Source organism: Helianthus annuus, chromosome 13, assembly GCF_002127325.2.
Source record: "Helianthus annuus cultivar XRQ/B chromosome 13, HanXRQr2.0-SUNRISE, whole genome shotgun sequence".
In the NCBI taxonomy this organism is placed as follows: Eukaryota; Viridiplantae; Streptophyta; class Magnoliopsida; order Asterales; family Asteraceae; genus Helianthus; species Helianthus annuus.
In genome coordinates this window covers 82,266,446-82,291,492 of record NC_035445.2, presented here as the reverse complement: position 1 = coordinate 82,291,492, position 25,047 = coordinate 82,266,446, and the positions used below count along the sequence as shown (strand labels likewise).

At 39.4% G+C, this 25,047-nt stretch overlaps 3 protein-coding genes across 3 annotated transcripts; 1 reads left to right on the top strand and 2 right to left on the bottom strand.

The window, feature by feature from the left end:
• The first annotated feature begins 8,077 nt into the window (after positions 1-8,077).
• Positions 8,078-12,985, top strand: LOC110898366 (vacuolar protein-sorting-associated protein 37 homolog 1). The gene is made up of 7 exons (XM_022145149.2): positions 8,078-8,233; positions 9,255-9,356; positions 9,976-10,063; positions 10,512-10,551; positions 10,660-10,706; positions 11,801-11,921; positions 12,647-12,985. The coding sequence occupies exons 1-7, from the start codon at positions 8,217-8,219 to the stop codon at positions 12,808-12,810; spliced, it is 579 nt and encodes a 192-aa protein (XP_022000841.1). The 5' UTR covers positions 8,078-8,216; the 3' UTR covers positions 12,811-12,985.
• A 455-nt stretch (positions 12,986-13,440) lies between these two features.
• On the bottom strand, positions 13,441-15,476 carry LOC110898367 (NAD(P)H-quinone oxidoreductase subunit T, chloroplastic). The gene is made up of 2 exons (XM_022145150.2): positions 15,062-15,476; positions 13,441-13,980 (listed from the first exon to the last, which is right to left on the bottom strand). The coding sequence occupies exons 1-2, from the start codon at positions 15,412-15,414 to the stop codon at positions 13,557-13,559; spliced, it is 777 nt and encodes a 258-aa protein (XP_022000842.1). The 5' UTR covers positions 15,415-15,476; the 3' UTR covers positions 13,441-13,556.
• Positions 15,477-16,855: 1,379 nt separating this feature from the next.
• LOC110898368 (non-classical arabinogalactan protein 31) lies at positions 16,856-17,678 on the bottom strand. The gene is made up of 2 exons (XM_022145151.2): positions 17,439-17,678; positions 16,856-17,315 (listed from the first exon to the last, which is right to left on the bottom strand). The coding sequence occupies exons 1-2, from the start codon at positions 17,620-17,622 to the stop codon at positions 16,948-16,950; spliced, it is 552 nt and encodes a 183-aa protein (XP_022000843.1). The 5' UTR covers positions 17,623-17,678; the 3' UTR covers positions 16,856-16,947.
• Between the last annotated feature and the right edge of the window lie 7,369 nt (positions 17,679-25,047).

The window sequence follows — 25,047 nt, the reverse complement described above, 5'->3', positions numbered from 1 at the left end:
ACTCATCCAATGAAAACAGTGTTCGTCCTAAGGAAAAAGTGTTTACTGATGTATCTCGCGCAAGGGGTTGCACCTACAAGTATTTCGTATCTTGCAAACCCCGAGACTTCACTGGGGAGAAGGGCGCGGTAGATTGTATGACGTGGTTAGACGAGATGGACACCGTGGTGGACATCAGTGGTTGCGCAGAGAAAGATGTGGTGAAGTTTGTTACACAATCATTCAAGGGCGAGGCCCTGGCTTGGTGGAGGTCGTTGGTTCAGGCCTCGGGGAAGGCTGTTTTGTACAGCATGACGTGGGAGGAATTCATTTCTCTCATCAAGGAAAATTTCTGCCCTCAACATGAGGTTGAAAAGATCGAGTCCGACTTCCTATCGTTGGTTATGACGAACCTTGACTGTCAAGCTTACCTCACGAGCTTCAACACGATGTCCCGGTTGGTTCCGTATCTGGTAACCCCGGAGCCAAAGAGAATAGCTCGTTTTATCGGTGGTTTAGCCCCCGAAATAAAGGCAAGCGTAAAGGCCTCTCGGCCAGCGACCTTTAGATCTGTAGCTGACATTTCTTTGTCCCTCACTCTGGATGCGGTCAGACAAAGATCGCTGAGGAACAAAGAGGCTGAGAAGAGAAAACGTGAAGATGATACTTCACGAAGGTCGAGCAAGAAGCACCGTGGAAACGGTGACAACAAGAGAGGGTCCGAGTCAAGGAAGGAAAGGCAACAATCTGGTGAGAAGCCCAAGTGCAAGAATTGCAAGAGACATCACTTTGGAAAGTGTAGACTCGAATCAAACTCGCAGACTCAGTCAAAGTCATTTGCTTGCAGGATATGCAAGTCCAAGGACCACAAGACCTTGGATTGCAAAAAGATAAAGGATGCAACTTGCTACAGTTGCAATGAGAAGGGGCACATTAGAACCAACTGCCCTAAAAACGCCAAGAAGCCTGAAGAGGCCAAGAAGACCAATGCAAGAGTCTTCAGGATGGATGCGAAAGAAGCAGTGCTAGACGATAACGTGATCACATGTACATTCCTTGTAAATGATGTCTATGCAAGAGTACTTTTTGATTCAGGCGCTGATAAGTCTTTCGTAGATCATAAATTTTGCAAATTGCTGAATATGCCTGTCAAAACTTTAAATGTGAATTATGAGGTAGAGCTAGCAGATGGCACCATAGAAACCGTCTCCACTGTGTTAGATGGATGTGTGATATCCATTAAGAACCACTCTTTTCCTCTATCTCTACTTCCCTTTAAATTGGCCGGTTTTGACATAGTATTGGGTATGGACTGGTTATCTCACAACCAGGCCCAAATCGTCTGCAACAGAAAGCAAGTGGTGATAAAGACTCCGTCTGGTGAATCGCTTACCATTCGGGGAGATACCCAATATGGACTGCGTGAGCAAGTGACTATGCTCAAGGCTTCAAAATGTTTAAAGAAGGGTTGTGTCATCTACATGGCACAGGTGATTTTTGATGAACCTAAACCGAAGATAGAAGACATCCCCGTCATTTCCGAATACCCAGAGGTTTTCCCTGAAGATCTACCTGGTTTGCCACCAGATAGGCAAGTGGAATTCAGGATTGATATCATCCCTGGAGCAGCACCTGTTGCTAGAGCACCTTACAGGTTAGCACCAACCGAAATGAAGGAATTGAGGACCCAACTGGATGAACTGCTAGCTAAAGGTTTCATCAAACCTAGTTCGTCTCCCTGGGGAGCACCTGTTCTGTTTGTCAAGAAGAAGGACAGATCGATGCGTCTGTGCATCGATTATCGCGAGCTTAATAAGGTCACGATAAAGAATAGATGTCCCTTGCCGAGGATCGACGATTTGTTCGATCAGTTACAAGGGGCAAGTTATTTCTCGAAGATTGACTTGAGGTCAGGCTACCATCAATTGAAAGTCAGAGATGAAGACGTACATAAAACCGCATTTAGGACTCGTTATGGTCACTATGAGTTCCTAGTGATGCCTTTTGGGCTCACTAATGCACCAGATGCGTTCATGGATCTCATGAATCGCGTTTGCAAGCCGTACTTAGACAAATTCGTCATCGTTCTCATCGACGACATTCTTATCTACTCGAAGAACCGAGCTGACCATGAGAAACACCTTCGCGGTATTCTCAAACTCCTGCATCATGAGAAACTCTATGCCAAATTCTCTAAGTGCGAATTCTGGCTTCGAGAAGTCCAATTCCTAGGACATGTTGTCAGCGAGCATGGTATCCAAGTGGATCCCGCTAAAGTAGAAGCTGTCATGAATTGGCAAGAGCCAAAGACGCCTACAGAGATTCGTAGTTTCCTGGGGTTAGCAGGACATTACAGGCGTTTCATTGAAAATTTTTCAAGGATTGCTGCGCCCTTAACTTCCCTGACCAAGAAGAAGGTAAAGTTTGTTTGGGGCCCTAAGCAGCAAGAGTCCTTTGATATGCTGAAGCAAAAGTTGAGCAACGCTCCTGTACTGACATTGCCTGAAGGTACCGAAGAGTTCGTAGTTTACTGCGACGCATCACACACTGGCATGGGATGCGTACTTATGCAGAAAGGCAAGGTTATTGCCTATGCTTCAAGACAGTTAAAGGTGCATGAAAAGAATTACACCACCCATGACTTGGAGTTGGGTGCCGTTGTGTTCGCACTAAAACTGTGGAGGCATTATCTGTATGGTATCAAGTTTGTGATCTATTCGGATCACAAGAGCCTTCAACATCTGTTTAATCAGAAGAAATTAAACATGAGGCAACCCCGTTGGATGGAGAGTTTAAATGATTATGATTGTGAAATCAGATATCATCCCGGCAAGGTGAATGTAGTCGCTGATGCCTTAAGTCGAAAGGAAAGGGTGAAACTCATCCGAATCAATGCCAAGAGCATTGAAGTGAAGAATAATTTGATTGAAAGGTTGTTAGCTGCACAGAGAGAAGCTGCGTTGGAAGCTAACTATCCTAAAGAAAAGTTAGGAGTAACTGAGGAGCAGTTAACTCTTAGCAAGGATGGAATTTTACGATTAAATGGACGAATATGGGTTCCAATTTATAGAGGACTACGAGATGTTATCCTCCAGGAAGCCCATAGTTCCAAATATTCTGTTCACCCTGGAGCTGATAAGATATATCAGGATCTAAAGGCAAATTATTGGTGGACAGGCTTGAAAAAGTCTGTAGCCGCTTATGTAGCCAAATGCTTGACTTGTGCGCAAGTCAAAGCTGAGCATCAAAAGCCGCCAGGCTTGTTACAACAGCCTGAACTTCCAGAATGGAAGTGGGAATGTGTAACTATGGATTTTATTACCAAGTTACCCAAGACGAGGAAAGGAAATGATACAATATGGGTTATAGTCGATGGGCTGACTAAGTCAGCACATTTCTTACCCATCAAGGAGACTTATAGCTCCGACATGTTGGCCCAGTTATACATTGATAAGATTGTAGCCTTACATGGCATACCTGTGTCTATTATCTCTGACAGCGATACTAGATACACGTCGCATTTCTGGAAAAGCTTCCAGCAATCTTTGGGCACACGTTTGAATTTCAGTACGGCTTACCATCCTCAGACATACGGTCAGAGTGAGCGTACTATTCAGACGTTGGAGGACATGCTACGTGCATGTGAAATCGATTTGGGTGGTAGTTGGGATAAGAACCTACCACTAATCGAATTCTCCTACAACAATAGCTACCATACCAGCATTAAGGTTGCGCCCTTCGAGGCATTATACGGTAGAAAGTGTAGATCGCCCGTTTGTTGGGCGGAAGTTGGAGATGTCCAATTATCAGGACCAGAGATAGTCTTCGAAACAACGGACAAGATTGTCCAGATTCGAGACCGTCTCAAGGCTGCCCGAGATAGGCATAAAAGTTACGCAGATCCAAAGCGTAAAGATTTTCACTTTGAAGTAGGTGAAAAAGTGTTGCTTAAAGTATCACCCTGGAAGAGGGTGATGCATTTCGGTAAGAAAGGCAAACTAAGCCCGAGATACATAGGACCCTTCAAGGTTATCGAACGTGTCGGGTCAGTTGCCTACAAGTTAAACTTACCGGAGGAGCTCAGTGGAATTCACAATGTGTTCCACATCTGCAATCTAAAGAAGTGCTTCGCTGATGAATCATTGGTGATACCACATACAGATGTGCACATAGATGAGAGCTTAAAATTTGTGGAAAAACCTTTGTCGATTGAAGATCGACAGGTAAAGAAGCTCCGAAGGAAGCACGTACCTATTATTAAGGTCAAATGGGATGCCCGTAGAGGTCCCGAATTCACGTGGGAGGTTGAATCCACGATGAAAGAAAAATACCCTTATTTATTTCAGTAAATCTCGGGTCGAGATTTATTTTATGGGGGTGAGGATGTAACACCTCGAAATTTTGTGCCCAATAATGTGTTGACACGTGTCATGAGTTTACACGTGGTATGAAATACTAAATAAAGGACTAAAGTTTACAAACCTTGAAAGTATGTAAATTCGAGGGTTAAAAATGTCAACGAGGGGTAAATATACTGTATAGTAACCCTAAATGATGCTCGTACCTTCAAACGAATGAATCATGGATCGTACGGAGCGAAATGCGGGAGAAAGTGAGAGATTACAAGCTACAGGGGTTAATTGTGTCAACATGTTAAATTTATACCTCTGAGAGACCCCTTTGACGAACCCGAGGCTTTGTAACAGTAAAATACGCTCACTAGAATATACGATATAAATTTCGCCAAGTTCCGTTTTAAAACAAGAAAGTTATGATCAAATTCGTATGTGAGGGGTTAAAAGCGTCAACAATAAAAGTTAAGGCTTTTCAGATAGTAATTAAACTAACCGGGGACTTAACAATGCGGGTAAAAGTCACGAGGCCCTTAATGTAAATAATCGAGGGCCAAATCGCAAAGTTACCCCTTCGAAACCGAAAGGTCAGGTTAATCATTACAAAAGATTTGAAAATCTTGGAAATCAACCCTCAGGCGGGCCGCGTTAAGGAAATGGGTGAGCTAATACGGGTCGCGCGCTATTTGAAGATTCGTTTACTGACTTAAGGATTCAGGCGGCCCGCATCTGTGTTGCTTGAATCCTAAAGCGGGTCGCGTGAAGGTCCCAGATGCAGAATTCTTGGACAGATTCAATGTTTGAGCTTGTGAACGATCTTGTGTGCATTAATTGAAGCATGGGCGCCCTCTACATGTCCCCTAGCACTATAGGACACCTGCTGATCATCCATGAACCATTGTAGAGTGAGTTGTAATGATCTTATGCCAAAATTTTCACTATAAAAGGCAAGGTAGTGTTCCATTGTTCAACACACCTCAAACCTGCCTTCTGATCATTTCTGGAGCTCTCAAGCATTCTCCTAGCATCCTTAGTCGTGCACCAAGCTTCTGTAAGTATGCCCAACCCTTTGTGGCTTAGTTTTTGCATAGTTTAGCTTAAAAGTCAATCCGTCGTAATTAACGATTGACTTTGCGATAAATCACAAATGGTCCAGTGGTTTGTCGAATCAAAGGTAGTTATATGTTGGTAATCATGTGGGCTTTAAACCCCTAAAAGGGCACCCTCTGATTCCCAATCTAACTAGTCCGAATGTCGAGTCAAACGTGCTTAGAAAAAGTCAACAGAAATGCTATTTTGCGATTTCATGCATAATCAGTAATGTAGATGATGTGTAACCTGTTTTAACACTCATAAAACATGATAATAAGTATATTAACTAGTCTAAGCTTGTTTGATCCGACCATTTACTGTTTTGACCTGGTTCGGAGCCAAAGTCGCAAAACGTTGACTTTTGCTTTGACTTCAGTTCTGACCCGTTAAAATATGATTTAGATATGCCTTAGGACTCTCTTAGGACCAGGTTACATGATGGTATAACCCTCTGTGACCGGTTCGTTGTTTGTCCGAGTCTTTTACACCTTTCCGTTAAATGCTTAAAAGTTGACAGTAACGCCCTTTTTAATTTAAAACGAGAATTTCGAACACGTGAAAGGACCATAACCTTGGTTACTGAATTCTAAGCATGTCCCTAAAATTTCACGTCAATCCGAGGTCCAGAATAAGAGTTATGCTAAATAGCGCAAATTACGGAAACTTTAGTAATTAAATAACACAATTAGCATAACGCCTATCAAAACCCGGATTTCGACACCAAACCTTTTACACACTGATGTAAACTAATATTTTGGAATTTTAAAGATTTTTAATTATTTTTTTACCTGCTCATAACCTGCGGTTATGGCAACGGTTCGGTAAATACCGAATATACCCTTTTCGGCCATAACTTGAGTTCTACAAGGTCTTTTGACCCGATTCCAGTTGCTACTGATTGTAAATAATAAATAAAGTATTTTGGACTTTATAAACTATTCGGGAAACTCAGATTTCCTGTAGAACTCAGAAACCTCTTTTATAAATCTTTAAGAAGACCGAAATACCCCTACGGGGCACAATATGAACTTAAACTCGTTACGGGCATTATGGAAGGTATCCTACTGATACCACAACCTCTTTAAAGCATATTGACTTAGGAAACCAGTGTAGGACTCTTACGGTTACCCGTTACGCCTTTAGCGCGCACGGTTCGGCTTATGTAACTAGTTTACATAAACTAGCCGAAACGGGTCAAACCATATTGTTTTGACCCCAAAATCCAGAGTGTGATTATTATACCCATATAAAACAAGTCTTCAAACTTGTTGGGTCAAAATCACATTCCATTCCCGGTTTTCGCCTTTCACGCTATTAAACCGTAACTATCCGTTGAAACTGACCGGTCTAAGCTACGGCTAAATTAAAGACACGTTAGGATTCTAATAGGGTATTTTAAACCTTCGTTCCAGAATAGGAGACCAGTGTAAACTGACGTATTTTCCCAAAAAGACTAAATGCAGGTACTATGCGTAATTGGCTGGATATTTCTCCTTAGCATCATAAAGAGTCTCGCAAGCTTAAGATGCCTACGTCTGTTGAACAATACTTATATTTTTATTTGATCCCCTGTGGATACTTTTCGACTATTCGTAATACATTGATATTACAAACAATGGTTGAAATATAATTATCTTTATGCTTCCGCTGTGCATTCATATATTGTGTGGTTTGACTATATTGTTGCCAACTACGTCACGGTAATCCCTCACCGGGCCCACCGGTGAGACACGTGGAAATCGGGGTGTGACAGGTGGGGTCCATTACTTCTCAACTAATCACACATTTTTCTTTTTTTTAAATAGTTTACCTAAGCCCCACTAGGTAAACCACCGCCAACGTTTTTGAGCAATAGCTAAACTAATTAGGTGAATTGACGTGGCAATGTTTGATTGGTTGAATGGGGAGTTTACCTATTCCAAATAGGTAACCACTCCCTTCACCCTAACATTAATATTGCATCTAAACTTTATACAAAATCAGAAATTTGAACATTATACTGAGGTGGTTAGGCGCATAACATTCCATATCTACGTATTTCTAAACTCTAGCTTACGTATTTATGATAGTGTACATGATGTTTATAACTTTTCCTCATGGTAAATGTTGTAACCACTTTCGATAAGTTCCGTCTGTGTTAGTCGGTTTTAACTTTAGCGTTGTTGCAAACTTTTGTTTGTCAAGGCATGTCATCAATTTACACTTCTAGTTATTCCTAATTTACATGTATTTACTTCCATAGGTTTTTTTATGTGTTTTCTTTTCTTATTGTAAGTTATGTACTTAGTCATAGTGATGCCTTCTTTTCAAGTAAGTAGTGGTGCTATGAAAAAAAAAATGAGCGGTTACATAAATGTTAAATATACCGTGTTTTTATCAATAAGTACAATGTAGCGATCTTAATGACTCTAATTTGAACCTAGAAAATCTTTTAACATAATTCTTGGTTCTCATTTTATCTTATAAGATGATAAGTTTTTGATTAATTTAAAGAGACGTAATAACTTGTGTAACTTATACAAAGTTGTATTAGAAACCAATGTTTTAAAATCCGGTTTTTATACTTATCAGATTTAGCTAGCTTAACCAGATGTAAGATGTATACTGGATAGTTTAACCGGTTCTACCAATACAACCAGCCGGTTTGAACCAGTTTTTAAAACATTGCTAGAAACCACTTGTATGCTCTCCAAACGGTCCCACAAGTGATGACTGTTTCTAGTAGCAGGCAAGACCCAAAATCATACACAAGAAGGAGTTGCATTATTGAATCAAACCGTTTCGATTGTAATCATGTTCAGACCCTTCTGGTAACCTTCTTCACTTCCATTTAATTTAGTTTAGGGTTTGCTTTATCTGATTCTCAATTACTTGTATCGTTTATTGAACTCTTGTATAAAGATTTAGCTTTCATTTCCTCTTTCAATCAGCTGATTAAAAACCCAAACTTTATATGGGTATTTTGGAAATTATAAATTAAAATAATTTTACAGAGGAGGAAGTTGTTTTAGGGATGATTTAGGGCCTCTCATAGTGGATCATGAACATGCTTATTTCTAATTTATATGCTTAATGTTTTATTTTACTGTTTATATATGTTATTTATTGTTGTCTTTAATTTCATGGCCTGAAGGGGGAATTTTTACTGAATTTAATCCTTAAAAGTGAATTTGTTTGACACTTAAAAGTCAACTATGAACTTATGTTTTGGAAGGGAGAAGTTTCATAACCGAATGTTACACTATTTGTTTAGCTCTTAATGGTTCAGACCTCTTACTGGTTCAGCACTTAATGGTTCAGACTGTTTGTTTCGCGAGCAGATGTCTGAATGGTTCATACATTTGCCTCTGAATGGTTAAGCATTATACTAAGGGGCTGTTTGTTTACCTCTTAATGAGGCTCTTAATGGTTCAGACCTCTTACTGGTTCAACACTTAATGGTTCAGACTGTTTGTTTCACGAGCAGATGTCTGAATGGTTCAGACATCTGCCTCTGAATGGTTAAGCATTATACAGAGTCTGAATGGTTAAGACCTCTAATCTGAATTGGTCAGACATTTGCCTCTGAACGGTTAAGCATTATACAGGCTCTTAATGGTTCATACCTCTTACTGGTTCAACACTTAACCATTCAGATGTTGCCAAGCAACCCCTAAGTCTGAATGGTTAAGACCTCTAATCTGAATTGGTCAGACATTTGCCTCTGAACGTTTAAGCATTATACTAGCTCTGAATGGTTCATGCCTCTTACTGGTTCAACACTTAACCATTCAGAAGTTGCCAAACAACCCCTTTTTTTTTTTTACTTTTTTGAATTCTCTTTATGTGAAGGGGTGATGAAGAACAGCAGCATATGCAGACGAATGGAGATAGACCGGTATCGCGTATTCCACCTGAGGCTGCTGGGATTGTTCATGTCTTGAAAGACAAAAGGTTTGCCGGTCTGCTCTATTTTATGTTAGTGTATCTTACGTAGTTACGTAAAAGATTCATGGTTTCTTTGGAGTGTTTTATCATTCTAGATATGTGTGTTGTCAATAGCGACCGCTATAGCGCGCTACGTAGCGTATAGGTATAGTGTCGCTATTAGGGTTGTAGCAATGCATAGCGAGAGTAGCGACTCTTTAATTTTTAATTTTTTTGTTTTTTTTTTAATATAAATAGCAATTAAATATAGCTATAAAATAGCTGGATTTTAGGTTTTTGTTAAATATACATGTAAAATAGCATATATACCAGGGTATTTTGATATAATATACATATAAAAAAATTTTAAATTTTTTCTAGTGTATCGCTATTTATAAAATAGCCGCCCGCTATTTATCGTTATTCGCTATTTAGCATATAGGTACCTTATCGCTATTTGTCGCTATTCGCGTTAACAAATATGATTCTAAGAATAAATTTATACTATCGTTTGTCGTAAAATTTTCTCCAATATGATTGCAGCTAACAGGATTGAAAGAATATTCTTGTGGGTACATTGACCATTGCAGTTTTCTTGGAAATTTATTTTGACCCGGTCTCTTTTTTGCTTGTGAAATATTTGCAGTGCTAGTGAGCTGCATAGGCTTTTGTCAGACAAAAATGCATATCAACAGTTTTTACTTTCACTTGACACGGTCCAAAATCAGATTCGTGTAAGTCATATTTCAGTTTCATGATATTTTGTTGTTTGAGTTAATTACTGTTTTCGTCCCTGTGGTTTATCAAGATTCACTATTTCAGTCCATTAGTTTAAAAATTGCGATTTCAGTCCCTGTGGTTTTATTTTCGTAACCATGTCAGTCCCTGTGGTTTCAATTTCGTAACCATTTCAATCCATTTATTCTGTTAGTACAGGGATTGAAATGGTTACGAGAGTGAAACTACAGGGACTGAAATCGCAATTTTTAAGCTAATGGACTGAAATAGTGATTTTTGACAAACCACAGGGACGAAAATAGTAATTAACTCTTTGTTATTTATTCAAACGTTTTGAGATCCTCGTTATGCATTTATAAAAAAACAGTCTGTTTGAAATTATGTTGAATATTTTAACGTTGACATCCTCATTTCCGCATATCTTCTCTCTATTCTTAATATCAGCTGAGGGATGAATTGAGGAATGAAACTATGCAGCTTGCAAGTGAGTTTTTTCCGTAATCTATTTACGTAATCCTTCTTGCATAAAGTACCATGTTTAATAGAACTTGAAGTCAGCATCATTTGTCAACATAATGATTCTTTTATGCAGGACACAACTTGGAAAAAGAACCACACATCAAGGAGTTGCGGAACCAGGTTAGTTCTTCACTTTCCTTGTAATCATGGGTCCATTCGGGCATGAAGGAAAATCATCGGCTTAAAAGGAAACAGGTTGAACACGTCACAAGTCGCTTAAAGTGTTTTTTGGATGCATAAAACCTCCTAAATCATTTCTTCATAAAGTTAGATTATTGTTTAAATTATAGAGTTTTTGTAATCATATATATAGGGCTGCAAACGAACCATTGGCGTAGCTCAGTGGGGGCGGGAGGGGGCGGCCGACCCCCTGAACTTTTCGCTCAGTAGTGGAGAGTATGTAGTTTTTGTATAGAAGTTTTTGGGTGTATACGTTTTTTACCCCCCAGTTTTATAGAAATTTTTGGGTATATACGTTTTCGATCCCCCGGTCGGAAATCTCAAGCTTCGCCACTGAAACGAACCAAACGTTCAGCGAACAGTTCGGCGGTAAGTTCGTTTGTGTTCGTTGTTTTAATAAATGAACGAACACAAACAAGAAATTTCGTTCATTTGGTTAAATGAACGAACATGAACAGAGGCCCCGTTCGTTCATTTATGTTCGGTAACGTGTTCGTTTATGTCCGTTTGTCTTTGATATTTCATTAAGGGTTTTAATTTTTACATTTTACTTAAATACTTCAAATTCCCACTAATAAAATATATAATAAAGATTAGCGTTCGTTTATGTTCATAAACAGTTATTTGTGCTCATTAATGTTCGTTTGTGTTCATGAACGTTTATATGTGTTCGTTTGCGTTTGTTTGTGTCCGTTACCTAAAATTAACGAACAAACACAAACATAAAATCCCGTTCGGTAAGTGTTCATGAACAGTTCGTGAACACATCTATTTCCTTAACGAACACGAACAAGGCATTATTGTTCGTGTACGTTCGGATCGTTTGCAGCCTACATAGTACATATATGACACGCTTATCATTTATAAAAACTTTGTCTTTATAAAAGTATTCCAGGTCAGTCAAACTGACCCATTTCAAGCTATACAAAAATTTGCCCCTTCAACCTGTAACAACCTGCCTGACCCTCCCGTTTTGCTACTTCTAATAGCAAGTCATCTTTATTCTTTAGATAATATTTCTTTTTCGGATATAGTGCCAAATAATTCGGGTCACTGAACTGGCTGCTGCTCGAGAGAAACTCAGTGAGCTTGAAAAGCAAAAACAAGAAATCCTCAATTTTTACTCTCCTGGATCCTTGCTTCATCGTCTGCAAGGTAAGAATTCTCCTTTTTGAGATTATTTACTTGGTTGTTGTACCTACTATTTCTATATTCTGGCGAAAAAACTAGCGGTGGCATAATGCGTGGGTCGGGCAGTTTGGGTAAGGGTTCAAAACAGATAACTTTTTGGTCCCAAAACAATATTTGTCCAATTTTTTTATCTTAAAAATAGTTAGTGTATGAAAAATGGTTTCAAAGATGAATTCGTATCTGAAACAACTCAACAAGTATGTTAGGAGGTTTTATATGTTTAAATTTTACTTTGGACGAATTCTACCCGTTCAAAACCCCTTTGACATGTTTTCTTCTAAGCTATTCGTTTTACATTCATTAAAGAGAAAATATACCCAAATTGAATCATTTATGACTTGACCGGTTTTCTTTTACTAAATACTTTGTTAGCCCTCATGAAGGGCAAATATGTCAGAAGGGCCCCTTTTTGGTTGAAAAATACATGCCGCTAAAATTCTCATCCAGCCACCACATTTTCCAAACCAAGGTTCCTACCGCTTTTTCATTCTAGCCCAAAAACGAACCGATGTGTGTTTCCCATTAGCAACATGATGTTAGTTGTATTATTATCGTAACAGTATATTTTGCATAACCATATATAACACAAAATAATATGAATAAAGAATGTGTGTTTTGGGTCAACGCAGCCCATTTTGCCACCTCTTTTGTTAGGCGTTGTAGTTACAATGGTGATTGGTTATTTGCAGAGGCAATGCGTAAAACAGAAGAAGAATCGGAAGCCCTCCACCAACAGCTTCTCAATAGAGAGATTGATCTCACTACTTTCATGCACAAGTACAAGACGCTTCGTAAATTGTACCATAAATGGGCCCTCACCCGTCTCGCAGCCAATATGTCTATCATCGGTTAACCGTTAAACTAGTGTGTGTTTTCATTATTCTCATATGGGCACTTAGTTTGCGCCACCATGTTCACTAGACCATAATACTGTTACATGATTCCTGTATATATCGCATAGTAACTTGACCCATAGCTATACCGTCTCTTATATTTCTTTTAAATGAAACGGGTCAAACGTTAAGTCACATCTCTATGTAGTTAATATTGCCGATATATCGGTTATCGGTCCTCTGGCGAGATATTGGTGCAAAATATTGGTCAGAATATCGGTACCAATATTATCAGCGATATTGATTGACATATCACCGATTTTTCCGATATCGGTACTTTTCTTCTTAGTTCTACCATTCGTCTTTCGTCTTATTGCTACCATTAGTGTTTCAAGTCTTAATTGTTAATTGTTAGTGTTAAATGTTTTGTTTTAAGTCTTAATCAGTTCCTAGTTGCTACAATTGTTAGTGTTTTGCAAGTTGCAGAAGGTTAATTTGTTAATGGTAGGAGAGTATACTGAATTGTTAGTGTTATATTGCTATATATATAAATTCTGCATAATATTAAAATTACCAATATCCCACTGCGATTGCCAACATCTGATTTTTTACCGCATTAACTGCGTAGCATCTGAAGTGTTAGTCAAATGTTTACGACATCTTACATCATTTAAAGACCATGTGGTGCATATATATCAATTTCAAACTATAAAAATCACTATGTTTGACCTGTAAAAGTCAACTATACCTTTTATATACATATTGACTAGTAATAAGGTTCCTGAAAGAGAACAACATAAAGAATACAACCGATTGAGAATAGAATTATAAAAATATCGAACGTAAGAGCGGACTTGGCTTGATCGCTGAGCTCCATGTTCCTTCCTCCGAGCCGGTCAACCATATCCGGGATTGACTCAAAATTTTCAATATCTTTCATGTATGGATCTTCCAGCTTTACTCTCATCTTCTCGGCTTCACGACTTGCGGCTTCCTGAGCCAAGGTCCAGTCATAGAACCTTCGCTTCTCTGGGTCACTCAACACGTCGTAAACTTCTCTTAGTTTCAAGAACATTTCACTGGCGGCTTTGAGTGGGAGAGAAGTGGTGTCGGGATGGTATTCTTTAGATAGCCGGCGGTAAGCTGCCTTGATCTCTTCTAAGTCGGCTTCTGCCGCCACCCCTAAGAACCTGCCATGGGTCAAGAAGCTTAGTAAACCTAGGCTGAGCCAACTGAGGTGGCTCATATGACCATGTGAGCCGAACTCAAAAGCGTAATATGATCCTTGTAGTTTCTTAATCAAATAATAAAGTATCGGTCAATAATAGCGGTTTCACTATTATCGGTGCTATAGGCTGCTATTTTGATTCCCGTAGAGCGTTCATAGCACCGCTATTATAGGTCATTTAATTTATGGCCAAAAGTAGGAAAAAACCCACAAAATGTCAAAAAAAAAAAAATAATAATAATAATTTCGGGCCAAAACTAAAGGCCCAAACTTTAACTAAAACCAAATCCAGTAATGTGTGTGTGGTGCGACATCGCTGGTTCTTCAAAACGAAGTTCAATCTTCATCGCTGCTGGTTCTTCGGTGCTATAGGCTGTTGAGATCGTCGGTTATTTTCGAATCTTCACGGTTCCTCAGTTCTATAGGCTGCTGAGAACTTAATGAGTTAACTGTCATTTTCGTCCCTGTGGTTTGGTGGAAAATTCCACTTCAGTCAAAAAAAAAAGATTTGCGCCAGTTCCGTCCTCAACATTTTTGAAAGGTGTCACTTCAGTCCAAAAAGATAACGCCTTGCGCCAGTTCCGTCCTCAACGTTTTTAACTGCGCATTATATTTTTGGACTGAAATGGCACGGGTCAAAAATGTTGAGGACGGAACTGGCACAAATTTTTTTTATGGACTGAAGTGGCATTTTCCACCAACCCACAGGGATGAAAATGGCAGTTAACTCTAATCTTCTTCCTATGAATTTTGATATTACTATTAATGTTTTTCAAATATATATATATATATATATATATATATATATATATATATATATATATATATATATAGAGCTCCATGATATAAAAATTACTGATATACCACCGCCATAACCTACATAGATTTTGTTTATGTTGTAATCTGGTTTTAAAAGTTGATTTGAGCAGTGAGCCAGTAAGACAGTGGATTGGCATATCGGTCCAGTTATGAAAACATTGGTAATACTAAAACTCTAATTATAGAATTTCGACGGTTTTAGATAAAAGATGAAGAATACTAACTGGTAATGAGAATCAGTGGATTTGTTGAGCAATTCAGAGAACTTTTCACCAAGCAAGTTCTTCTTCTGCTCTTCTTCCACCGATTGTTGCGTGGTGGTGCCGCTGCTGCTGCTGCCGCCAACCCATCCTTCGTCCTCGTTCTCCCAGTGAATTCTGGTATCAACATCTGGTGGAGGCCTCTGCCTACCACCTTCTCCTCCTGCTGCAGCTGCTGCATAGACCCGTAGAACACTTCTGCTGCCTGATCGGGTCGCGGGTGTCAACCAAGAGACGGTGGTTGCTGTGGCGGTGATGCCGCCTCTTGTTGGTAGGAGAGATAGTGAAGGTGAGGGTATTGGTGTTCTTGCAGCCATATGAATTTGGTGGCTTAACAGAACTGATGTTAGAAGTTAGAAGTAGTGTCTGGTATCCATAAAATTTGGATGTTGTGTTATTTGATTTATTCACCTTTTTGTGTGGCTGAAAGTTGTTTTTTTTTTGGGCAAGTGGACCCTTTGATATTGTTAGGCTATAGGGTGTGGTCATGATCCTTATGGACTCCATGATCCTCCACATCATCGCCACGTCACTTGCTTTTAATTCATCATTCAAAACCACTACCCTATGGGTATGGTCATAACCCAAACCACTATTCCTTTATTTTAATTTATTTGTAAAAAAGGAAAAAAAAATATTAAAAAAGGAAAGGAGGCTCATGGTTGTCATGGTTTAATTAATGCCAACCATGGTGGATGAAGCAAGGGGATGGTGTAACAATTTATTAATGGTCCTACATGGCAATTAATAACCCAATCATGCTCCTCACACCCTTTAGCCTTACTCCAACTCTATTATATGAAACTATTTCCCTTTTTCATGTTCGTATATCTAAAAGTTGTACTTACAAATTTATAAATCCGATTTTTCAAATTTTTATGTGTATTTTTCTGTCGTGTATCCATATTTTTTTCTTAATAACTATGTCAAGGTTGTATATTTTAAGATGTTTTTTTTTTTTTATGATACACGATTTATGCTTATTTTTCTGTCGTGTATCCATATTTTTTTCTTAATAACTATGAAGGTTGTATATTTTAAGATGTTCCTTTTATGATACACGATAATAAAGTAAATGTTTTTAGTCTTAATGTTTTTTTTTTCTTAAGATGTTTTAATTGTGAGTCTTAATGTTTTTTTTCTTAAGATGTTTTAATTGTGAATAGTCTAGGTCCTTTGTTATGTTATTGTTATTTACTTGTGAGCAGTGACGGAGCTTGAACGAAAACTCAGTGGGGACCGTACTTCTAAAAGTCTTATATTTTACACTAAAAAAACTTTTGGAAATTTTCAATAAAACTAACGCTACGACCGAAAAATTTATGTGGGCGAAGAACCCCCGGGCCACAAGTAACCTCTGCCCTTGCTTGTGAGTCTTTCTCTCAGCTCTTTCTATAAATCTTATATTTTAAACTACAAAAACTTTTGCTTGTATAAATTAAACACAATTCAGATTAATACAATATGAGTTTCATATTAATTATTACATATCTTACAAAAGTTGTAATTTGATCTGACATGCTTAATACTAAATCAGAAAAATGGTTTTTTTCCTTGGTTTTTAATTTTAACTATTCAGTTCAGTTATTTAAACTATGAAAAGTCACAGAAAAGTCATGGAGAGGTGTTGTAAAGTCGTTTATTTCGTTTTGTTAAAATAATCTCTTTTTAAAAACATTTATAAATGATAAATCTGATACTAGTTTAAAAACGACCAAAACATGCATAATCTATTCAGATAAAATTATGAAACAACAATAAAAAAAAAAAAGTTTCCTTCAATTTTATACGATTTTTGCATAACAAAACAATGAGAAATTCATTTAATGGAACAACTAAACATTGAGGTATCAGTAGTTCTTTTCCTTCTCATATGAATTATCTTCGTTATCGTTATCATTATCATTCGTGTTTGGCTCATCACACATAGGTGTTGTGTAATAGAACGGACCAAGAATGTGTTTGATTATATCTCGGTACATGATGGTTGGGCGGCCAAGTTTGACCCCGGTTTTGCCTCCCGCAAAATCGGTGGGGATGTTGCAAATAGGATCGGGTGAAGAAACGAGCCTTGTGAAACAAGCTTCGGGATTTATCTTCTTTCCACGGATGTATTTGTTTATGGTGACCTCAAACTCACCAGCTTTATCAGTCATGTCGCTTTCATAATAGATGATCCTTTTCCTATCGTCCATACATGTCACAGAAACGATACAACCTAAAAATACAAGTCATACTGTAAGTTGTAGAGTAAAAGAAGACGAAATAAAATAAAAGAAAAAATATAACATTATAACCCACGTATCGGGAATAAAAAATGCAATGGCAGAGATATGCGTACCTTCGATAGGTTTATTTCCATTAACCCATTCATTCCACCCCTCGGTACAATCTTGGCAAAGCACTTTGCCACCGACACGTATGATCCCATCGCCACTACTGGTGGGGATTTCCTCCCAACCTTCAGCTACGTTCATCACCGCCGTGGCGGCAACGAGTAACAAGATTGACCACACCAACTTCATGTTTGTTTTGTACTTGAAAACAATTTATTGATGGTTGTGTATGCAAGACAAATGCCATAAATTGCATTTGTGTGTGTATATATAATGCATGATATTGACCAAAAATTGAAGTGGGTGGGAACTACTTGCGACGTGCAAGGCATTTCCTATGATTGTATTGATTTAATAGTTGGTACTTGGTATGATTATATAATTATTGGTGGAGATTTGGAATAAAAAACATTCCTTTTAGTTGGGCCTAGCACAAGGTTATGTGTATTTCAGACTTTAAGCCTCTCGGAATTGGGCCTAAGACAAATGGATAATGGGCTTAGCCACTTAGTATGGCTTGATAATTTGCATTACACTATGTGTGTAACAGTCTATATACAATTATCCATTCTAATGGCATTATAGCCTAAGGATTAGGAATCATGAGCTCCTGGGTTTGATTCTCACAAGGAGAGTTTTTCTATATTTATTGGCATGGCTGGCCCTGGGGGTGGGCAGGGAGAACCACCAGGCAGGGCCCGATATTTCGAAGGGCACTTTATTTTATGAAAAAACCCGATATGTATATATAAAATATATTTTTAATAGGGTATACTCATACAAACACCAACATAGGCTCACTTACAAAACTATTCTTATGGTTTAGATTAGTTAGTAGCCCATTGGCATTAGGTTTAGACCTTTAGTGAGCCTGATACCCAATTTCGTTAAGCCGTAAGGGCATGTTTTTCGATCTCAAACAGTGTACACGAATTCTCAGGGCCGACCCTGTTTATTGGGTTTTCTCCTGAATTGTTGTATATGCATTATTTGCCTAGTGGAGATGGATATGATCGGGTGGTTCTGCTGGTGACACGATGATACTCCAATGGTCCGCCAGTGATTCAAATTTGCCGTTCAAAAAAAATTATGGTACTATTGGGACATGTCTTAAATATTTAGTTGGTTTAATCATTTAATTTGTTTTTTTTGTTGAACGGTAAGGAACGACGTGCCAATCACCGTGACACTGGACGCTATGACCAAGGTCGACTACTCGACCGCCGCTAGCCCCTTAGCTCTCCCAGATGCGCGGAAACCCGACCTCCACCAGCCCGAAGGCACGATAGTGGAATAATCGGTAAAACCTCGCCTCCCATCCAAGTCAAACCGGCGTCACCCGTATTCGCTCTTCACCTGAATGCCGCAGAAAATAGTGAGAAGAGTAAGAATTGAACCTGAGTCACAGGAAACACCAATTCTTTCCTCAACCACTTACCAATACTTCCTTGGCAATCATTTAATTTGTTGATCTTGTGACTTTAAGTTTATTTCAAACAGTTATATATTTAAGGATGCATACGATAGAACAGAAACTAGTGTTCGCGCGCCTGTAGGGGATACAAACTTCTTTCCTGTGGAGGTAGGACTACACCAAGGGTCTGCGTTGAGCCCTTTTCTTTTTGCGGTTGTCTTGGATGAGTTATCCAAGTTGATTCAGGAGACAGTTCCGTGGTGCATGCTTTTTGCAGACGATATTGTCTTGATTTCGGAGACTAAACAGTGCCCGAACACGAGGGTAGAGGAGTGGCTTGTAGCTCTAGAGGGAAAGGGCCTAAGGATTAGTCGATCCAAGACTGAGTATCTACACTGCGATTTCAGTGGTGCAGCCGATGACGATGACACCCAAATCACAATTGAGGATCAATTGGTCCCGCAGGTAACTAAATTTAAGTATTTGGGGTCGTTTGTACAAAGAGATGGTGACATAGATAGTGATGTAACCCATCGCATACAGGCGGGCTGGTGTAGATGGAGGACAGCCATTGGAGTATTGTGCGATAGGAGGTTCCCAACTAAACTAAAGGGGAAATTTTACAGGGTAGCAGTTAGGCTCGCTATGCTACATGGAACAGACTGTTGGGCTATCAAGAAGACACAAGCGCGCAAGATGGAGGTAGGAGAGATGAGGATGCTGAGGTGGATGTGCGGACACACGAGGTTAGATCGGATAAGAAATGAGGTTTTTAGGGAGAGATTAGGAGTGGCTAGTATATCGGATAAGATTAAGGAGGGGAGGTTGAGATGGTTAGGGCATGTGAAGCGGAGGCAAACGACGGCACCAGTTAGAGTAGTGGAAACTCTTACTGTGGAGGGGAGGAGAGGAAGAGGCAGACCCAAACTGACATGGGATGAGCAGATTAGGCATGATTTACTAGAGTTGCATCTTTCTGAGGACATGGTCCAAGATAGGACTTCGTGGAGGCGTAGGATTAGGGTTCAGGACCTCTAGAGGATATTACAGTAAGGTCTTAGGTGTATTTTAGGGACGTAGGTTTTCTTATCCTTTAAGTGACTTTACAGGTGATTGTCTCCTTGTGTTTATGCCCAAATGATGTTGCATGCTATTATACATGATTTACATTATATTGTGTCACTCTTATCACTTTCTTGGTATTGGTCTTGCTATTGGTGACTTCTTTTCTATATTCTTTGACTTGGTGTATTGGCATGCGGTTCGTTTTGGAGCTGAGGGTCTCTCTGGAAGCAGCCTCTCTATCCCTAGGGATAGAGGCAAGGTCTGTCTACATCCCACCCTCCCCAGACCCTATAAGTAGCTTTGCTATTTGTGGGATTTACTGGGTATGGTTGTTGTTGTTGTATATATTTAATGTTTGTTATTTTCAGATTTATCATGCAAATAACTAGACATATTTTAATATTATTAATTAGCAACAAGTTTTGGCATTGGGTGTTTGTACATACTGCATAATTTGTTTTTTGTGCAACTCTTTGGAGTACATTTGTTTAGGGTGAGCGGGGCACCAACGGGGAGGCGGATCGGTGACCCCATTCCACGAGCGGGAACACCGCCGCCATCCCTGCGGGGACCCAAATCGGGGAGGGGGTTGGGGGAGGAGTCACCGCACAAGAAGAGAGGAGATGGTGGGCCCATAGCTTGTAACAACCAATCAATTATTTTTCTTTATTTATTTATTTATTTATTTTGAATAAAAAAACAAGTCCCCTAAGAGGGGAGTGCCGCCATCAAATTGAGGGTGTGAGGGGAGTTTAAGAGGGGAGTTGACGTGGCATAACCTGATTGGGTGTGTGTAAGAGAGGGGACTCCCCTAAGAGGGGAATGCCCCGCTCACCCTTAGTGAGTTATAAATTGTTTCTAGGTTTTGCCACGTATGTTCTGTTGCTACGTGTAAATGCCAAATCCTTCTTCACATTGTCAAAACCCCACCGCCAAAGCAATACCACCAACATCTGTTCATTCTCCATTTTCTCTTCTTTCTCTCTAAAAGATTCAAAGAGAGATGAGAGAGAGAGAGAGAGAGAGAGAGAGAGAGAGAGAAGTGTCACTGGCCACCTTCTTCGGCCGGACTTCATATTCCGATGACAAAGATGACGAGGGTAGATGACAGTAGTGGTGGTTAAAGAGGTGATTTATCAACACCATGTGAAACCACTCATCTGAAGATGACGACTCCAGTGGTGGTAGCGATTTGGATTGATGTACAACGGTGGAAGTGTTAGGGTTTTGACAGGGGAGCGACGGCTGCTGTTTGACGGCTTGGTATTCCGGCGAGGCATTTTCCGATCTGGCTCCCAACAATATTCCGGTAAGCCTCGATTCTATTGCATGTCCCTTAATTATTTAAATCGATCTTGATTCTGATGAGTGAAGCAATTTAGGGTTATTCTAGAACTCCAACCAAAATCCAGTGAAGTTACGTAAGATGATGATGAACCTGGTTAGATCCTGGATGAGCTCCGGTCAGATTCTGTTATGATATTTTTCGACTAGGATTCGGCGTTTAAAGGTAAGTCCAGTTACGTTTTACATCCATTCATGAGTTGTTGATAACTAATATATGATTACTGATGACGAACAGTGATGGCTACCCCTTTGTGATAGCTCTAGGATGATGGTCACCGGCGGCATAGACAACCTCCCTCCAGCTTCCAGGATAGAAGGAGGAGTGATGGTGTGTAACACCCCGTGTTTTCGAATGTCAAAGTCAAAGTCAAAGTCCAAGTCAATTTTGGCTTTCTTTGACTGTAGATAGTTTATTCTATGTTTTAGTTGTATTATGTGGAGTAAGTGTTGTAATCAGCAAGAATCGAAGTAATCGAATGTTTTAACGCGAACCGATCTACGACTGTGAATGATAGGAAGTAACAATGCGATAAAGTTAACAAATCAGAAATCAAACCGATCTAACAATCATCGAACTCGAGACTCGAATTATGCGAATTGTGGTATTGTTATACGTGTGTGTGTGCCTTATGTGTTACTTGTGCGTGTTTACTTTATGTTTGGTGTGGTATTCAAGCAAATCAATAAAAAAAATCAAATCAAAACTCGAAAAGGCAATCGAACTCAATCGAAACCGACAACGAAACGCGAAAAGTAGATGCTTGTATGTAGATATGGTGGTTGGAACTGAAAGTAATTTGACTAGGAACCCTATCGTATTCGCATCATCGTCCATCGAAATCGAAACGTCGAAAATCGTCGCAAAATACTCAAAGTGTGTCACGGATCGAACAGGAGGCATCCTGATCGAACAGGCCAGCCGACCGGCTAGCATCTTGCCAGCCGATCGAGCAGCCCATTCGATCGGAGCTCCTGGCCGATCGGCTGCCACTTTCCCCTTTTGGAAGCTATAAATAGGGTTGTCCTTGTCTTCATTTCCACTTTTGGAAAGTTCTGACCGGCCAACTCCTATTCTTCATCTTTTCTCAGATTTCTCTCAATCCCGGTAAGTTTTCACTTTGATTCTTGTACGTTCTTGATCATTACTTGATTCTACACCTTTCTATCTTTCAAAACTTGGATTCTAACTGTGAAATCACCAAGATCTAAGTGTTCTTGGGTGATGTCATCATGGTGTTCTTGAAGAACATCAAACTTTGGCCTCATTCAACCATGAATAGCTTAGATCTAACCGATTTCCATATAAACAAGTTAAGATCCATCAAAGATCTAAACATCCACATGTTGTGAAGGATTGAAAGAAGGAATCCCAACTTTCTTTCAACTCTTTTACACTCAATGCCTTCAAACCGTTAGAAACGGAGCTTGAACCGGCTAACTAATCATTCTAACAGTTCAAAAGGTTCAAGATTCAGATTCTATATACAAGGTTCACCGACAATGGGTTAAACTCTAAACCAACGTTCCGAACCGTTCACCGGCCGGACTTGGGTGATTCCTGTCCAAGCCAAAGCAACAAGTAGGAACGGAGGTTATCATAGTTCAACTCGTTGTCAAGATACCTTGAAAGAATGACAAATAATCAAACAGCCAAGTGTTAGACGAAAGGCCGACCAGGTCAGACTTGCTGGCCGAACGGCTAGGCTGTTCGAACAGCCCAGCCGATCGGACATACCAGCTGATCGACCGGGCCAGCCGATCGGCTAGCACATGGTCCCACACTTTTAAAAATTTCATGAAGCATAGTATTGAGGAAGAGATGTTCGATCGAACTGTGTTTGGTGAACATTACTCTTCGGATCATGAGATACTACTCTTCAACACTTGATCGATTTTACAACTCGTTCGTAGTATTGGAATGCCACCCGATCGAACATGCTGTCCGATTGAGTGACAATCAGTTGAGGACTAATTCTGAAGTTCCTAGCCGATCGAGTGAGCTAGCCGATCGAACGAACCGTTCAATCGACCGACTTGAAAGGTAAGAACACTTCAGTGTTCTCATATACTACAACAAAAACTTCAAAAGTTCAAATCCTCAAACACAAACACACCAGAGGAAGAAACAATCCACTCGAATGGCCCAGCCGATCGAGCCAGCCGGCCGATCGAACAGGACTGTTCACGGACTTACCAGCCGATCGAACAGCCCGTTCGATCGAACCTGCCGTTCGATCGACCAGCCCATTCGATCCACCTACACTTGTTTACATTTCCGCGTTACTCATTATTGTACTATCAAACTATTCAGGCTAACCCTACTCTCAGCGCTCCCTTCAATCCACAATCAATCACTGTGAGTATACTCGATCCCTTTTTGCCTTTAGCACTTTTGGGTGTTACATACGTTACCTATCAAATCACAATCAAACACAAACCATTTGAACGCTAACCATTTGCATGTGCTACTTGACTAAATGAATGTTGTTTATTATGTTTACACGTGGAGTGCTATCTACCTGCCTTAGCAACATAGTACTATAGTTTGGACTCAGCACCCGTTCATACGGGGGTTGTTAAGGACAATTACTTGCATGGATTACGGTGGTAATCATGTATTGCGAACCGTCTCGGACGGTCAACCCGCAGTCGTTGGTATCGATGGTCCCATGTCGATAATTAACATGCTTCGTTTTCCTCTGTGTACGTGCCTGGTTATGCGTAAACTATTCGAACTCTATATGCTATTATCAAACTTGTGTGCTCACCTTTATATTTTATGTATTGACTTTATTTTAACGTATGTGACAGGTGCTTAAGTTGCTAGGATGCTTAGGCACGTGGTGATAAAATCAAGGCTAGGGAGTCTAGAAATAATAAACAATTGTCTGTAATAATAATTGAATCTGAGTTGTCGGAATGGAATTATTTGCCTAGTTGCTTTCTATGCTAACTTGCTTATTTATTTGGGACACGGTATGAGACGTGTCATTTAAACTGAATATATATATTAGTTGTTGTGGAAACTTCTGGACAATCTGTTTCGCTCAGTGCCGCGCCCCGATGATTCCGCCATCGGTTGGGGTGTGACATGGTGGTTCGTTGGAGTTGCTCTGGTTCATTCGGCCAAACGATGGTACGCTTAGATAGGTGCAGAGCCGTAACCGCTCTATTTTGATTGATTTTTATTATTGTATATTACTTTGATACAAATATTATTATCGTTTTGACATGTGGGAAGTGTGAACTCATGTAATGTTAATTGAAGAATAGATGTTTGTCCCTTTGATTATTTGATTGATTTAAGAACGTTAATGGTCTTTGTGCAACTTATACTAACTAAAATGCTAGGTCTCATCTCTCTCGATCTTAAATTGCGCTACGGTAAGTATTCCGTCAATCCTGAATTCCCCTGGTTGTTTAATTTATAAGAATTTAGGTGTCTATATGTCTATGTATTGACATGAGTTTATTAGAAGTTTATTATTTTAGTGCTTAAGATACATGCTCAACAACTTTTCTACAACTTCAAACATAAGATATTTAATTTGTTTTACTAAATATTCTTGATGTTGATGAATATTGAGAGGATAAAGATGTATTAAAACTTCAAAGTACGTAATTTAGAAAAGTGTATTAATGTTTGTGGATAAACTGAAAAGATGTGACCGTTTCAATTGATTTAATATTAAAGGACATGACTGATACATGTATTTTAAGAATGTTAATTTTTGAATGATCAGAGTAGATTATATATAAACTAGGCTAATGCCCGCGGGATGTGCGGC

Bases quoted from the DNA above. Each gene is read 5' to 3' on its own strand.
- LOC110898366 (XM_022145149.2), top strand. The intron at 9,357-9,975 runs GTTTGCCGGTCT...AAATATTTGCAG, and splicing joins CATGTCTTGAAAGACAAAAG to TGCTAGTGAGCTGCATAGGC. The intron at 10,552-10,659 runs GTGAGTTTTTTC...TCTTTTATGCAG, and splicing joins TGAAACTATGCAGCTTGCAA to GACACAACTTGGAAAAAGAA.
- LOC110898368 (XM_022145151.2), bottom strand. From the start codon at position 17,622: ATGAAGTTGGTGTGGTCAATCTTGTTACTCGTTGCCGCCACGGCGGTG. The intron at 17,316-17,438 runs GTACGCATATCT...TTGTATTTTTAG, and splicing joins TGGAAATAAACCTATCGAAG to GTTGTATCGTTTCTGTGACA.
- LOC110898367 (XM_022145150.2), bottom strand. From the start codon at position 15,414: ATGGCTGCAAGAACACCAATACCCTCACCTTCACTATCTCTCCTACCA. The intron at 13,981-15,061 runs GTTAGTATTCTT...GACCCATGGCAG, and splicing joins TCCACTGATTCTCATTACCA to GTTCTTAGGGGTGGCGGCAG.